Below are 16,041 nucleotides of genomic sequence, written 5' to 3'. Positions count from 1 at the left end.
TGTACGAGTTTAATGTGAACATGTGTTTGCTTTCCCTTGGGTATATACCTAGGAGTGGAATTACACTATCATAGAATAATTATGTTTAACTTTTCGAGGAGTCGTCAGACTGCTTTCAGTAGTGGCTGCACTAGTTTATATTTCTGCCAGCAGTGTATAATGTTCTAGTTCCTCCACTGAAGTGGCTTGTTTTTGAGTCACAGATAGCTTTTCACTGTTTGCCTCGCCTTGTATGCGCAATGCTGAATGTGAGAGGTGGGTGTCCTGGCCCAGGCAGCCAAAGCTCTGTGGTACACGCACAGGTGCAGGCAGTAGGACCCTAGGCTTCACTGTGTTTGACTGAGCTAAGGGAACCTACTGTGGGCAGCTTACAGGGTGGGTGACTTAGGCCCTGCTGAGAGCAGATACTGACCGCACTGCCTCGGGCAGTCTTAGTACTAATTTCAAGTTCTTAAATAGCAATATGTAAAACAATAACCATTGATAATTTCCTACCACTTTGTCTGTAATTTGGTAACCCCCCCTATTATTATGTTACCCTTCTTTTACTCTTTAAAATAAAAAAAAAATTATTAAACAGAAAATCCCAGGAAAAAAAAAATTCAAGTTCTTTTGCAGTGGAGGGCAGTTTCCACACAAGAGCTATTTTGGAGATAAATTTGACTCTTCGGATTATTAAAACCTGTATGTCTCTAAAGACTAAGTAAGAAGGAATTCAAGGAAATGTAAAACATGCTTTAATATCTCATGCCTGACTCTACTGAGGAATGTTACAAAAGGAATTTCCCATTTGGGGCTCTTAGCTGAAGCACCATTTCTCCTGCTTTTATTGCTTACAGTATTTTCTTCTCTTCATTTGTAATTTGGATGGATTTTTGTTTGCAACTCAAATAGAATCTTTTAATGAGGATATGGAATGGGACAGTGTGGTAATGAAAACAGCTCTCATTTCAATCAGAAGTGCCGCAGACTTGAACTTTCTTAATCTGTGCGAGGTCATATTTGTGTTGGCGCTGCTGCTGCTTTTGCCTGCCTTCCGGTAATCTCTGAATGTCCTCAAACATGAGAAGTCCCAGCAGTGGCCTTTTTTCTTTTTTTTCAATATTGAATTGTACCCTGTGAAAATGAGATTTTTTAAATTGTAGCCTGCCACTTTCCCTACCGCAGTAATGGGAACTTACTGAATAGCTGGCAATTTCAGCACTTAAATGTGCTGATGTGATGTTTCTTAATCACTTTAATGAGTTTCATACAACTAGAAATGGAATAGAATTTTCAATGGAAATATAATTAAATAGAAAAAGTCATTTCCCATACTGGTAATTTCCACCTGATCATTCCTTTATTCACCTCCCTAGAAATTGTGTCCTATCGGCTTATAGTGATATTATTATAGACTGATTTGCATAATTCACTCAGGTCATTAGAGTTGAAAACAGTATAAATACACAATAAATTTCATTACAAATCATGTACAGCGAGCCCAGTTAACACTTTAAAACTTATTTTTTCTTTTTAGCGATGTAATATTTTCTAGCTTTAGCTTATTTTTCTTAAAATTGTCCATTGCTTGTCTGAATTCATATTGGTCTTTTAATTACACCTTCACAGTCTAGCTTTGTTTAAGGTAGTTCTAAAGGGAAGCAGTGATGTGGACCAGTGAAAGCTGAGAAAGATTTCTGGAAATACTGGGTTCTCATGGCAAATGATTTTGCTGAGAAACAAAAAAAGTTTGCCTTTCTCACCTTGTGATCCCCAAATGGAAAAAAACCATTTAAATCTACTTAATTTCCTCTGAGTTTATTGTGTAAATTTAAACATGTTGCTTCTGAAATTCAATAGGCATTGTGGAAAGTTGTATTTTTTTAAAAACAAAATTTAACTGTGGCACTTGTGGTTTTTACATTTGCTCATAAAAGTATTCAGAAGGGCATGCTATCCATTTTACAGTCCAAATGGGTTTAAACTGTATTTTAGCAAAATATTTTTAGGCCTTTGTTTTGGCATATGGTTTAAAGCATAAGCAGTGTCAATCCAATGCTGCTTTTCCTTTATATTGTTAAATATAAAGACCTGTCAACAATATCAGGCTGAAGAAGAGACCAGCTTTTCTCTTTGGCATGTTCTTCCACAGGGTTTCCCACTGCACGGTGCAGGAGTCCTATTCTCTTCCGTAAACACTGATGACCCACCTGTAGTAGATGATCATGGAACATCACCCTGATCCATACTTCCTGTGATATTGAAACACATACAGAGCAGCTAGCTTGGTAACTACTGGACTGGTAAAACTAGTGATGGCAAAGTCCAGGGTCTAGGTCTGTATTCTGCTAAGGAAAATTCATCTAAACTGTATGCTCTTCATAATTAAACTGTAAAAACCTCCTTTACATGAGATGCTAAATATTAAGGCAGTTTTATAAACTGTAAATCATTTCAATTGTATTGTTTTTAAACAAATTAACCATGGGGAAATCTTTCTGTATTTATATTTTTTTGCCAGATACTTATTGATATACATTGAATAATCTTATGTAAAAGCGCTGACTCTTTTACTAAATAATAATCAACTATTTCTTGTGCTCCTATTTACTACTCTGAAAATCAGTTGTTTTTTTTTTTGTTGGTACCAGAAATCGAACTCAGGACCTTGCTCTTGCCAGGCAGGTGCTTGTGCCTCTGAGCATATCCCCAGCTCAGTTTTTTGTTTTTGAGTTTTTTTTTGAGGAAGGTTCTTGCACTGTAGTTCAAACCACCCTTGAATTCTTTACATATCCCTCAAGCACAACAATCATCCTGTCTCAGCCTCCCAAGCACTGGGATTATAGGCGTGTGCCACCGTGCCTGGTCTGTGAAAATCAGTTTTAATGGGCTTTCTTTTTTTGAAATGGTAATAAGAAGCAAACCCAGGGTCTCAGGCATTCTGAGTATGCACTCTATCACTCAGCTGCATCTCCAGCCATTAGTGTCAGATTTATTTATTTATTTGGGGGGGGTGGTGGTGCCGGGAATCGAACTCAGGACCTTGCACTTGCCAGGCAAGTGCTTGAGCTGCTGAGCATAGTGTCAGATTTAATCCCAATATTTTGTTGTTTCCCCACTGTGAAATGGAAAAGGAAATGATCTTTGCAGTGTAGGAGTAAGCCAAGTGTTCAGTCGGGAGTTTATCAAGTCATGACGAAAGTGTCAGCTGACAAGAATTAAGACAAGTTAGATTGAAGTTACTGTACAAGAAACAAAACCTCCATACTGTACTGTTGGAGGAGTTTTAACAGACCAGTCATCCTTTTCTTTTCCTTGCAAGTAATCCACTTGAATAGATGTTCATTCAGTGAGGAAGGAAAGGACAAAGGAGGAAGGGAAGAATTACAATGGTTAGAGGAGAACAACTGAAGGTCACTTCAATTATACATCTAGATCACATTTAATAAATATTTCAGTCCATTGAAATGTTAAGGCAGAAAACATAAAGCTATCTCCACCACTGCAGACGAATGACAAAGACAAACTTGTTTCTGTAGCGACAGGCAGAAAATCTTGTAAGAAATCACCCAAGAGTTAGAGAGCCTGGCACATCACAGATTTTCAGATGTTGGCTGAATTGAAAAAGAACATTCATGAGGATTATTTTTTCCTCCCCAAATACCTTATATAAATAGAATGACCTTCACACTGTGAGTTGTAAATCTTTTATTAAAACAGTTGTCTTTCCACAGTAGTAAAGCTTTGGCAAATACAGTATAAAAAATAATCACCAACCATCATTATTACCAAATTCCTCTTATCAACTGCATACTAAGTGTCTTCAATACAATTTTTTCCGTATAAAAATACTGGGAAAAATTGATAAATAACAGGTAAGAGAGGATATTTCTAGGCCATTATTAGGATCATTTGGAACAAGTGAGAACTGTGGATATTTTGAGTATCACAGTAGCCAGGCTATGCCATTCCTACAGTATTGCAGGCCAGACAGTTAAATGAAAGTAAAAGTGTTTGGGTAACTTTCCCCCTACTTAAAATTTTGGTAATATTATTCAATACATTTGGCATCTTGGTTGGCACATATGCTTCCCTATTGATTCCAAAACCAATCACACTGAGAATCATTTCATTTAAAATACTGAGCAGTATTGAATATTCTGAAGCAGAAGAGGCAACGTACTGCCCTCATTTACGAGAAACATCTCAAAACACTCCCAGGTGATGCTTGGAGAAGCTGTGAGTTGAGCTGAAGCTGGAAGAACTCACTCCAGAGCAAAAGGATAGAAAGAAACTCTCAAAGATGGGATCGGCTAAAATCACTCCAGTTTAGATGGACTTTGGCAGAGAGACGTGCTTGTTCCTTTGGGTGCAGATATTACTCTCTAGAATCTTCTCTGTCAGCCTGGACATCTAAAGGCATGAAGCACTCGATGGGGCAGTTAACATTCTGTTACAGTAGAAGAAGAAAAACATTAGTGGCAAATACGTCCCCACGTGTACAGAAGAAAATGGGGAAGGGAGACTTAAGACAAGTGTTTCTAAAAAGGATATCTCTGTAACTAACACACCTACCGGTATACTGAGGGATAGAAGCTGTTCAAGAGCTTAATGGTGTTCTAGGACACAGTATTCCATGCAGGTAATTTATGAGATTTACAAAAATTATCACTTGGTTCATTTAGAAGAAAAGTGTGCAAGTATGCAGACTCCCTGCTGTGCACCTGCTTGTGTTTAGGGAGACGTGGGGTGCAAGCGCACTTACAGTGTTCCCTCTCTGATGGTATCTCTGTGTATACTGGTTGTACGAGTGGCCAGTGGAGCCTTCAGGACCAGGTTCAGCCCCAGGTCTGCGGCAGTTGTCACAGCGCCAGCCCTGAGAGGAGAAGCAGGAAGTCAAAAGGGGTCTGTGATAATGCGACAGCGTGATGATTTAGTGCATGAGTTAAAGAAGAATTTCAGCTCTTATATATTGGCAAAATAGAGGCAGTTAATCACCAAGGAAGCTTTGGTGATGATCTCATGCATTTAGAACCTTTAGAACGCATTTTGGCTTATTATCATATCTTACGCTGCCTCCTTATGCTTTTTCTTTCTCGTGAAATTTCCTTGCTTTCTGTCCAAACTTTACTATTATGCAGAGGCTCATTCCAGGCCCAACTTCATCAAGATTTCTGCATTAGATAACACAGGAGGTTTTCCTAGAATCCTGTAGCTTTTAAAATGGACTTAGGGCCCTTGAACAAACACCCTCACTAGTTACAGACTGAGAGGAGTGACTTGTTTGGAGTGAATGGGAAATCACACAGTGGACCATGGGTGGGGTTGGGGCTGCCACCTCTGGCCATGCTACACCCACTGCATCACATGGCCACGCTTCCTGACCTCCCCAGCGAGTAACATAGCCTAGCATCTGGCCAGAGGCTAGATGAGATGGGGGAGGGGACCAGACCACAGCGGGCTAGGGAGGCTCCTCCCTGAGGTTTTGGCTAGAATGTGAGGAAACAGAATTCTCTTTTTCTGTTCTTAAACTGCCAGAAGGTGAAACTAAGATGGAGGTGACTCAAGTCCCCCTTATCAGGAATCTCAGGGAAAAGGAAGCCAACGCAAGGGAAGACACACGGAAGGTGACAGACTCCAAACGCCTCTGCTACCACAGCTCCAAAAGCTGGCAGAATGGGGACTTCACAATTAGGTGGGCTGTTTTAGCCTAGCATAACTTCAACGGATTTTCCTCTTACAGCCAAAAGAACCCTAAATAATACAATCACTTTCTTATACTATCATTTCAATATTGCAGACACAGTTCTCCACATGGGAGCCTGTTTGCCATACTACCTAACACAATACGGGTAAACACCTACTTACGGGATCAGTGAGTGTTCCTTTCATAGAAAAATGTAACAGTTCTCACTCCTGTCTTAAGTGTTTCATTCAGCCCTTTAGGACAGAGTAGGTGTCACACACGAAAACTTCATGTGCGTAAATAACAGGGAGACGCTGAAGTATGGCAAAAATCTACCTCCCAGCAAATCTACTCTCCCTGCACTATACATTTTTATACCAAGAGGACTGAGTTCTAGGATCAGTTTTCATGGTGGATGGGGAGCATATTCCTTGTGTGCTGGAATCCGGGGAGCTATTGGAAGGGATGTGGCTTCATTGGAGAACTAAACTATCATGTTCTATAATTTGAGCTATGAGACTCTGGTCTTTCTGAATTATAATGATGAGAGAAAAGCACAGCATTTTTTGTTCAACTGAAGAAGGTACGCACTAGAAACGGCTGAGGAATACTGGCTCAAATGATAGACTTCCAGGGCCTTCCGTACATAACCCGTCTCTTCTTTCTGTATGATTTTGTACCGCGAGACACTAGGCAGAGGGCTGGCTCCCCGGAGCACTCCTGGGCCAGCTCCTTCCTCATCTGAGGAGTGTGCTGACCGTCTCGCTGCTTTATTCCTCCCCAGTCGTGTCTTAGCCATCCTAAACCAGAGCCAGCTTACATTTTCCTTTTCCATAATGCCTCTCTTGTTCATTCCAGACTACCTAGAACTGCATCTGTCAGTTATCACACAAAATCTGAATTAGCTTGACTTTGCAGTGTGCACTAATTTAATGTCCTCGACTATACCAGTAAGAGCAAGGGCCACTTCTCATTCCCTCTCTCTGTCCTGTATGATTCACCCTGTGAAAGAGCTACATAGTAAGGATCTAATTTAGGGTTGAGAGAGGACACTGAGCAGTGGTATTTTCTTAGACCCAGCGTACTATTCAGTGTACTTGACAGTAGTGCCACAAGGGTACCTGCCCATCAGGAAGGAGCTGGAGGCTCAGTGCTACACAGCATTTAACACAGAACACCCTGTTTACAGAAGCTTCATAGACTCTTTGTAAGAGGCACTGCTGTACCTGTTCACACAGCACGTCTGTGCAGGAGCCTCCTCTGTGTCCTATCTAAATTTCCAGGAGTCTGGCACGTTTCAACTTACCCGCTGGCCTCCAAAGCAAGTACAAGAGCAAATGGCACCGAGGTATTCCTTCTGCCACTGTTCTCCTACATGGTATGTCTTCCCATCATCGTAACATGTTGCCTCATCTAGAGGTAGGCACAAATCAGAAGCAGGTGTCAGACTGAGATCAATAATGCAGATTTGACTTGATACAAGAGTGGGTTCTGCTTTTGTTCTAAGTGTGAGATTTGGGCTGTGATGATATAAAAAGTTTTATCAATCATTATAAGCAAGGGCTGGGCATTTAGCTCAGCGGCACAGTGCTTGCCTGGCAAGCACGAGGTCGTGAGTTCGATTCCCAGTACCAGGAAAAAAAAAAAAAAAATCATTATAAGCAAGGTACTGCTATATAGATCTTACGGCAGCATTTCCAAAAAACTAGCTATCACATCTTCAGTGGAAAGATGGAAATCACACATTAGAAGCTGAATCTACAGACCAATAGGGCGCTCCTGTAACATTTCCCCCCCACAGACAATGGTCAAAATTCTTAGGTTAGAAAAAAGGCTAAAGTTCCTCATGGTAACATTAAAAATCATGACTCATTTTTGAAGTTTGTCTCTGCTTTTCCAAATTAAAAGATTAACAAATCCACTCTGGAGTCCTCAAGGAGACCTCAAGTCTCCAATCAGTCCTGTGAATGAGAGCTACAGCACCATCAGGAACATTAAAGCCCTGAATAAGACACTAAAAATGATCTGCGATGACGTACGAGGATCACACTTGAATTCTCCTTTTCCGTTCCCGAGACACGTGCAGCTCATCATCTGACCATTTTCTCCCTGGCGATCCCACTTCTCTCCAATCTTGTAGTTCACACCGTTGTCATGGCACCATTCTGTAGGGGAGGAGAAATCACAGAGTCACTTGTGTTTGCACTCACAGGACACTGGACTATGTCACAGGATTTTAAAAATCCCATATCTGGAAGGAGTGGCAAGTTAAAGATCATGATCCTCACCAGTGAACCAATTCTTTAGTTGGACTTAAACATAGTATTTCTACTATTTAATATCTTCTCAGCCATTTTAAGATTTATTTTGCCACACTAATAAATGTGATCATTACGTATATCTAAAATGTACCAATAAAATCTAATTTAAAAGAAGACTTATTTTGCCACAATCACGTCATATAGTTATATGACTTTCACTTGAATTCTCATTATTAAGGTTTACAGTTGTCAAAAACTAAAGCAGGATTTTTTTTTGGGGGGGTGTCAGGAATCCAACTCAGGACCTTGTGCTTGCCAGGCAGGCACTTGTGCCACTGAGCTATATCCCTGGCCCCAAAGCAGGATTGAAGTAGTCTTTTTTTTTGGTACTGGAGATTGAACTCAGGACCTTGTGCTTGCCAGGCAGGCACTTGTGCCACTGAGCTATATCCCCAGCTCTGAAGTAGTCTTTTAGGGATAACAAAAAATTACCTTTGAATTTAATGAGACCTTAGGTACAAAGTAGTTCAGTTAAATTTCAAACAGATCGTCTGGTTTTACCCATGACCACTTGTTTCACATAAATGAAAATAGAATAAACCCAGGTAACAAAACAAAAACAAAATGATAAATCAATGGTTATTATTCCTATAAACAGAAGACTGTTTGAAGAACATCTAAATGTCCCAAGTAGTATGTCTTTATTATACATAAGATCTGTTAAACAGAAGACTTTATAGAAATTTATATAACAGTACATTTCTTCTTCCATTTTATCAACAACTCAGCCCTCTTTATACTGTAAGAAAAGATGTTACACGATGACAGCATCTAAGCAAACAATCTGTACATCAAGCCAAATACTCACATAAGTGAACTTAGTTCCGATTCTTCAGTGTACCTAAGTACTCACACATGTAAAAAGGAAATACCCAAACTTGAAAGTAGTTCAGTTTTCTAACCCAACATTGTGTATGACCCCTTTTGTGCTCTGCTTTTCTATTCACAGATGGCTGAGGACAGAAGTCTGTACTGGAAAACATCAGTTGGGTTTTACGAGTAAAATACTTTGAGAAAATTTTTAAAAATCTGTTACATTTCACTTCCAAAGAATATGGTACCTATAAATGTCCATAAGAACCTCATTTATAAGGCACAGTAGTTAACACCGATAAAAATGAACCAATTGTCAATAATGACTGTATCTCCCAAAAACAAAGAATAAATGAAAGGTTACAAATTCTAATACTAAATTTCAAAGCACAACAGATAATTTATAGAATCACTTTAGTTAGAAATATTTGAAAAAGTAAAATGCCTTTACAATTTCAAAAATAAATTTTTTTTTAATTGAAGTTGATTATTAAGTATTAAGTGGATTACCTTAAGTATTAAGTATATTACTGGAAATGCTCAAGCTCTCTAGGTTGTGTGTATGTGTGTACGCATGTGTGTGATGTACATATTTATGATATGTGTGTGATTTGTGTGTGCACATCATGTAGGAGTATGTGTACTGTGGGATATATGTTTGATTTGTGTTGAAAGCATGTTTGTAAGTGAAAATGTTCACCTCTGACCTCACACAACATTAAAGATTAGATGATTTGAGATATTTCTCTGTGTTTGACACACTTAAGGAAGGCTGGTTCCGGTGAGTCTGACCTTATTGATTAGATACTGTATAAAAGAAAAATTTAAAAACCATAACCACTGCAAACTTGTTTTTAATTAATAGCTGTAGTAGCACACAGCACTTGAAATGAAGCAATATTCCACAAGTAAAATTTCCCATCATTTTTCTATGATGCAAAATATTACTTTGAGCCAAACAGTATTCTCTTGTTTGCTGCATGTTTAGAAGTGCCCATGCCTACCAAACATGCTCCACTGGTCCATTAGCGCAAATGCACGGAGCTGGAGGAGAAGGAGGAACAGGTGGATGAACAAAGCAAGCTACTCACTAGATGAATCGCATCTGAAATGACCGCTGCCAAAGCCTAAGCACTGGCATGTGAGTTTAAAGCCAGATTCAGACAATCGCTCCCACTCCTCTCCAATGGCATAGTGGGAAACTGTGTAGGGGTCAAAGCAGGAGTCATCCGCAGGTGGGTTCAGGCCTTCATTGACTATGAGGAAAAGGAGGGAAAAAAAACAAAGAAGACATTTGTACTGGTGGTTCTGGACAATAAGCAGAAAACAAAAGTGTTTTATGTAATGACGTGACGTAATCTAACACCAAAGTTCCCGTCATGCCAAGCAGCACTATTCATCTGCTGTCAGTGTTATCAGTCACTCTCATAAACAATGCTTAGATGTAGCCTGTGGACACTTGAAAAGAGCCCATCTTACCTTTTTTGTCTTCTGTTCTAAAAAATGATCATTTCTGGTAAATCTACTTTATAGAAAATGTTACCAGTCTTAGGGCAGTTTAAGCTAGTTAAGAAGGTGGGTGGCAGTATCTCTCCATCAGTATCAGAGTGACCTTGAGCTACTTTCTTAGCATTTCCCCATCTCTCTTCCCTTATCTGAAGTATAAGGATAATAAAAGTATCTCGATCTCTTACGACTCTTGTGAAGATTACACAAAGCCTTGAGTTCAGTGTTTTCCCTTTGTCAGATATAGAAGCATCACTAAATTAAGAGTTAGTTACTGGATGCTATCCTTTGCTTATAATGCAAAAGTCTTAGCATTTTATATACCATTATGTGATGGTGACTTTTATTATTGCACTTTTTTGCATAATCATGTAGAAACCCTACAATTTGCACATTGTTGTTATACTAATAAGATTGCTTATTCCAAATAACTGTTCCAAATAAGAAGAAGCAACAGGATATAGATGACTTCATAAATAGTGGAGTCTTAGCATGCTACCTAAGATCTTCTTTATGTTTTGGGAAAAAAAACAAACAAAATCCTTATTTTAAAATAATCTGTATAAATAAAGCATGCCTCAAGGAACTCTCCAAAAATTAAGATAAATTATTGACTTTAAATCCCACAGTGTATGCTTCTTATAGTATAAAAATCGAAGATCAAATGCAATAGATATTTTAAATGCCTAATATTTCAAAAGGTATAACTCAAGAAGAAAATAGTATTTTAGAAAACTAAAAAGTCTGAAATGTTTTGAAGCTAGGAGAACCTCTCCAGAATGAAGAATATTGCTACTGGGAATGAGGAGTTGGAAAGAAAATGAAAAGAGCTTAAACTTGCTAAATGGGGAGCTGCTACTCTAAAAATAGCCAGGAGTTAAACTTCTACCATAATAAAAGTTATAGAGATGGTGTCTTTAAAAAACTGATGTAGAAATGTACAAAAACCTTTATGCTCTCAAAAATTCTTTTCACGTGGCATCTTACTAGTAAAACCATGAAAGGCAAAATATAATAAAGTATTACTGTGAATATGTAATACAACAAATGCAAAATAATCCTGCCTCTGGCTTGCCAGATACTCAACTGCTTAATTCATAGGAAGATACTCACATAAAATAGCAGTTTTCTATCAGATGAAGAAGGAAACTGAAATTAACAAACTGGTCCTAGGAAAAAGTCCTGCCACTTGGGAGAGACAGAATTTATCACTTGGTGCTGATATGGAGCACAGAACCCTCCAGTCAGAAGAAGACTTGGGATTCAGAATTTTTTGATAACTCTCTTTCTCATGTTATTGAGTGAACATTCATCTAGTGCACATTGAAAAGCCTGGTGTCACAACCTCTGGCTTAAAGGAGCTTTCCAAGTGCTACAAAGAAGAGTCAATGTCATTTAACCTTCATTAAGGTTTGAACCTATATAATCAGGAAAAAAATAAAAAGAAATAACTTTTTAAAATAAGAGAGCTCCTTTAGTACAAACAGGCCATGTTGGTAATATTTTATCTTAGGAACAAAAATCAGTTGTTCCTAATGTCTGCTGAGAAGGACTTTGCTTTACAGGTGACCAATTTTGCTATAACTCAAGACCACCACAGCATGGGGAGATGGAGAAGGTGTGGGAGAAGACACCAGAAAAATCACTCGCTTCTATCAACCCACGTAAGTACTCTCTAGCAAGGTCCAGAGTGTTGAACTGAGTAATGATTAAAGCTCCTTCCAGGCCTGACCTCTTATCCCTATTGACAGCCTGTCATTGATGTGTGAGTGTGTGGGGGGTTGACAAAGACATTAAGGTACAATCAGAGAAAATAACTGAATATTAAGTTGCTCATTTACTTGAGGCTGATGTATAGCCTTATTCTTCAAAGTTGAAAGACAAGAACAACAAAGGAACAGTTGATAAAAACAGCCTTCCTGATGGAGCCTGGCAGGGAGCACGAGCCCAAACGGCACATGCGCGTACATACCAGAGTTGCCCACGGTCACCACCTCTTCCCGAACCTTGTGCCTTCTCTGGTCTTTCAGTGCCTCCACTACGATATTGTATGTGGCCCCTCTGGTAAGGCCTGTCAGAGTGGCACTGGTCGAAGTTCCAGGAACTCGGAACTGCAATTATTGGTACGTGCAAAGTAGGAAGAACATTAGTGCGAGGAGCAGACGTGGCCTCCTCTATTCTCTTAACAATAACCCAGAATGTTTAAATAAAAGGAATGAAAAGGGTGGGTGTGGGAGTCCCAACTGGCCAGAGAGATGGAGTGTGTGGAAGCAACATTTCTGCCAGATTTTCCTATCAAAAATTTACTTATGTGCTCTGCAGTTACCAGGAGTAGTCAACAATACTAGCCTTTCCTTACTCTTGCTGTAGTAGTGGGTCTTCCCAAGCCCAGGGGAAACCCTCGCACTGTCCCTTTCACATTAGACAGAGGCACTGTACTGCAGGAACAGTCCAGGTAAGCCCTGAAAGGTGCGTCAGACGGACTCCTTAAAACACTGCTATCTCCTCCAGCTCAGGTTTCTAAGCTCATGAATCTCCCACAGTATACTCAGTTTTTTCAGTTCCGCCACTTTCTAAAAATAGTGGCACAATAAAAATTGATACCAGTCCCACTGGACAAATTAAAGAATGCAGTTTTGGAGAATCCATCACTTAGAAGAGCTGATACACACAGCTTTACGTACATTCTTACGCATATTACAGATAATGGGATTCTTCAAGGACAAACTATACAGATGTTTTTTAGATTTCATGTAACTTTAAATTTAGGTAGAATATTTTCCTTTTATAGAATCATCTATCTATCTCAGTAAGGAGCCTGCAATGTGTGAGAATAATAAACATGATTTTATCATGTCTAATGAATAAAAGCTAATGACATACTCTGGTATATCCTCCAAAGTAGAGCCAGATGGAGGTTTAACAGAATCGGATCTTAAATGTGCCATCTTTGTAAGGATCTTAGAAGATGAGCCATTTTATATCGGAAGGCTGGCCACTTCAGTTCCTTAGTTTACCCCCTTTCTTGGCTGCACAAGTAAGAAGAAAACCTAATTACCTGTAAGAGATCTTCGTCAATGCCAACAGGATGACATGAAATGATGTACTCAGAACTTTCCTGGAATGGGGTCCAAGAGATGGTTGTCTGAGAGAGAGCTTCTTGTCCTGTAGAGGCATTTGGATTGAGCCCCAGAACATGAGGATAGAGGTGGTGGTTTACGTCTCCCCTGGGGACGTGACCAATTTGAATCTCCTCATCTACATTCGGCGGGTACGGTCTTGGCCTATGCCTGACGGGGGTGGCTGCTGTGGGTGGTGTGGTCCTCCTAAAACCATGTTCCTCAAAGATCATCTGTTGCCCAACACTGGGCTGCTGCGGGGATGTGCCAGGAAGCTGAATCCCGTTTCCAGTGTCATACCCAGGGTTGGTGACGAAAGGGGTCTGGTGAACTGTGGAGGGAACATCCAAGATCTCTGGTCCATGATGATTGGGGTGTGGAAGGGTGACCAGCTGGGGAAGCTCATCTGGCCAAGAGAGGTTACAGCCAAAAAGCAAAGCGCGTTAAGCTTCAGCAAGTGGCAGCCACGATCATTATCAACTCAAGCGACAATGACTATTTATCAAAGTCCCTGAAAAATCACTTGGTCTCAGATCACAAAACGTTTTTTTCCAAAAAGAAATCTTTTATGATTTTTCCCGAAGATTCCTTTATAGTTGAGAAAGAAAAAAGCGTTAGCATGGATTTAACGTACACAGAAGCTTGGAACGGCAGAGCCCCACAGAAGCTGCCTCTACTCAAGCCAAACCTATGGAACTGAAATGCGCCAGCTCCCACCCTCTGCTTTCCACTGGAGAAGCAAGTTGTAAGGACTAGAATCCAGAATAATCCTATCCGTGTCTGAAATATGAAGGTTTGGCTCAGGTTCTTTGCATTTTGAAATGGTAAAAGTAGATTAAAATACGTACTTATTTTCAGAGTTTTCTTAGTACCACAAGTGCAGCATCTTCTCAAAGTGAAGTGAAAGTGGGTGACAAATATTTAGCTCCAAGTTTCAGAGATCAGGTAATACCTCAAGACAAGTAAGTGCAAAGGATTTCTCTCCTTAAACTAAAACCTCTTAAAATTCAGTGGAAGATGTAGAAAAACAGCAGTGATAGGAACTTAGCTTTACATTTAAAATCTGGTTTAAATTTTTGAAAGGTGAACAATAAGGCTTTCCATGGACTGGCTTATAGTAAAGAAATAAATAAGACAGGCTGGGAATATAGCTCAGCAGCACAAGTGCCTGCCAGGCAAGCGCAAGGTCCTGAGTTCGATCCCTGGTACCAAAAATAAATGAATGAATGAATGAATGAATGAAGAAATAAATAAGACAGAAGTCTACAGAGCATGATTCCTATATCAGTACAATATATAAGCTATGTTGTCAGAAAAAAAAACCTACAAGAAATGCATTAAAACATGGAAAACCTTTTCACAAGACAAGAATCACTTGTTGATCACTTGTTAAGAGTTTCATCTTAACTGTCTCCTCACCGCCCAGCAAGTGCTCTTTACCTGTCTTTTTCCTCCCAATCAGAGGCTCACTCTTCTGGTTGTTCTTCAGGGCAATGACATAGATTGTGTACTCAGTTCCCGGTTCCAGGCCTGGTGGAAGAACAGAAGCATCACGTTATGTTGGTGAGTGTGGCTCACTGACCAGGAGCAAGCATGCCTCTCCAGCTAGCTGGTGGCCTCTTGAAAGGTAAATCAACTTCACCTTTCTTCTCTGATTATCCACACTCTACATAAAGGCCACTTCCCATTACTGACTATTCCTGATACCCGAGTGAGCACTTTTATGCTAGCTTTTCTGGAATATTCTTTAACCTGGGGTTTTATCCACCTGTCTAAATTCAAGAAAATCTATCAGTTTTGTATACCACCATTGCAATATGAATGTGAGACAGATCATTGCAGATGTTACTCATGAATCTTTAGTCCTAATAACCAGATCAATAAAGAGTCAGGCTGGAGGTAAGTGCTGTGCGGAAGACAATGATCAGTCACACGTGGTCCCCAAAGCGAGTATCCAGCTCAACTCTCTCCATGTCTCATTCTCTTTTCCTATACCTAAAATTTTAAAAAAGTAACATCCTAGGCTGTCCTGGGGTCTTATTTTCTAGCGCTGTGCTGAAAGGCAGATTTCTAGCAAGAAACAAAACAAAAAGAAAAACCTATAGTGACACCACTGTGACAGTAGTGAAATTACATTTTCATGAGCTCATGCCTTGTGAGATGGATTGAGCTCCGCTGCCCCTACAACAGCAATGCCTTCTGAAGTACAAGGCCTCTCATGCTCATGAGAGAGAATCAGAGATGCAGCTGGAGATTGTTAAGGACTTTGAGCGTTCAGGGGGATAAGGAGGGGAGAAAAAAATCACAGCATGGAAACAGCATTACCAGTAATAGTGGCCTCTGTGATGCCAGGGCGCGGCCGAGGGACCACTTCTCTGGGAGGGGACCCAGGCTTCTCATACTTGATGATGTAGCCAGTAATCCTAGCCCGAGGTGGCTGCCATGATACCAGCAAGGAGTTAGGTGTGGTGGTCAGGAAGTGCAGGTTGGATGGGGCATCAATGGCTGAAAGAAACCAAAATTAAGTCTCAGAAAATGTTTAATCAAGAAAAGCACTTCCATACTTCTCCCCCAGCCCTTCTAAACACATGAAGAGAATCTGAGAATTGCTTAA

The 16,041-nt window shown here is 40.0% G+C and overlaps 1 protein-coding gene across 12 annotated transcripts in view; it reads right to left on the bottom strand.

The window, feature by feature from the left end:
* Positions 1 to 3,673: 3,673 nt before the first annotated feature.
* The window catches only part of Fn1 (fibronectin 1), a 65,350-nt gene continuing 52,982 nt past the window's right edge, over positions 3,674 to 16,041 (bottom strand). For 5 of the 12 annotated variants that reach the window (XM_005396909.2, XM_005396902.2, XM_013520689.1 and 2 more), the window contains 9 exons: positions 15,753 to 15,932; positions 14,868 to 14,957; positions 13,367 to 13,833; positions 12,281 to 12,419; positions 9,894 to 10,058; positions 7,708 to 7,833; positions 6,975 to 7,081; positions 4,748 to 4,858; positions 3,674 to 4,432 (listed from right to left, as the gene is read on the bottom strand). In XM_005396909.2, coding sequence (XP_005396966.1) covers positions 4,361 to 4,432; positions 4,748 to 4,858; positions 6,975 to 7,081; positions 7,708 to 7,833; positions 9,894 to 10,058; positions 12,281 to 12,419; positions 13,367 to 13,833; positions 14,868 to 14,957; positions 15,753 to 15,932 — 1,457 coding nt within the window. In that variant the 3' untranslated portion in view covers positions 3,674 to 4,360. The remainder of the gene's footprint in view (positions 4,433 to 4,747; positions 4,859 to 6,974; positions 7,082 to 7,707; positions 7,834 to 9,893; positions 10,059 to 12,280; positions 12,420 to 13,366; positions 13,834 to 14,867; positions 14,958 to 15,752; positions 15,933 to 16,041) is intronic. The other 7 variants (XM_005396905.2, XM_005396911.2, XM_005396912.2 and 4 more) reach the window with 2 other exon arrangements.

Source organism: Chinchilla lanigera, unplaced genomic scaffold (assembly GCF_000276665.1).
Source record: "Chinchilla lanigera isolate Chin_1 unplaced genomic scaffold, ChiLan1.0 scaffold00056, whole genome shotgun sequence".
NCBI classification, from domain to species: Eukaryota; Metazoa; Chordata; class Mammalia; order Rodentia; family Chinchillidae; genus Chinchilla; species Chinchilla lanigera.
Note: the sequence above shows the minus strand (reverse complement) of the source record. Positions and strands in the feature narration are given on the sequence as shown.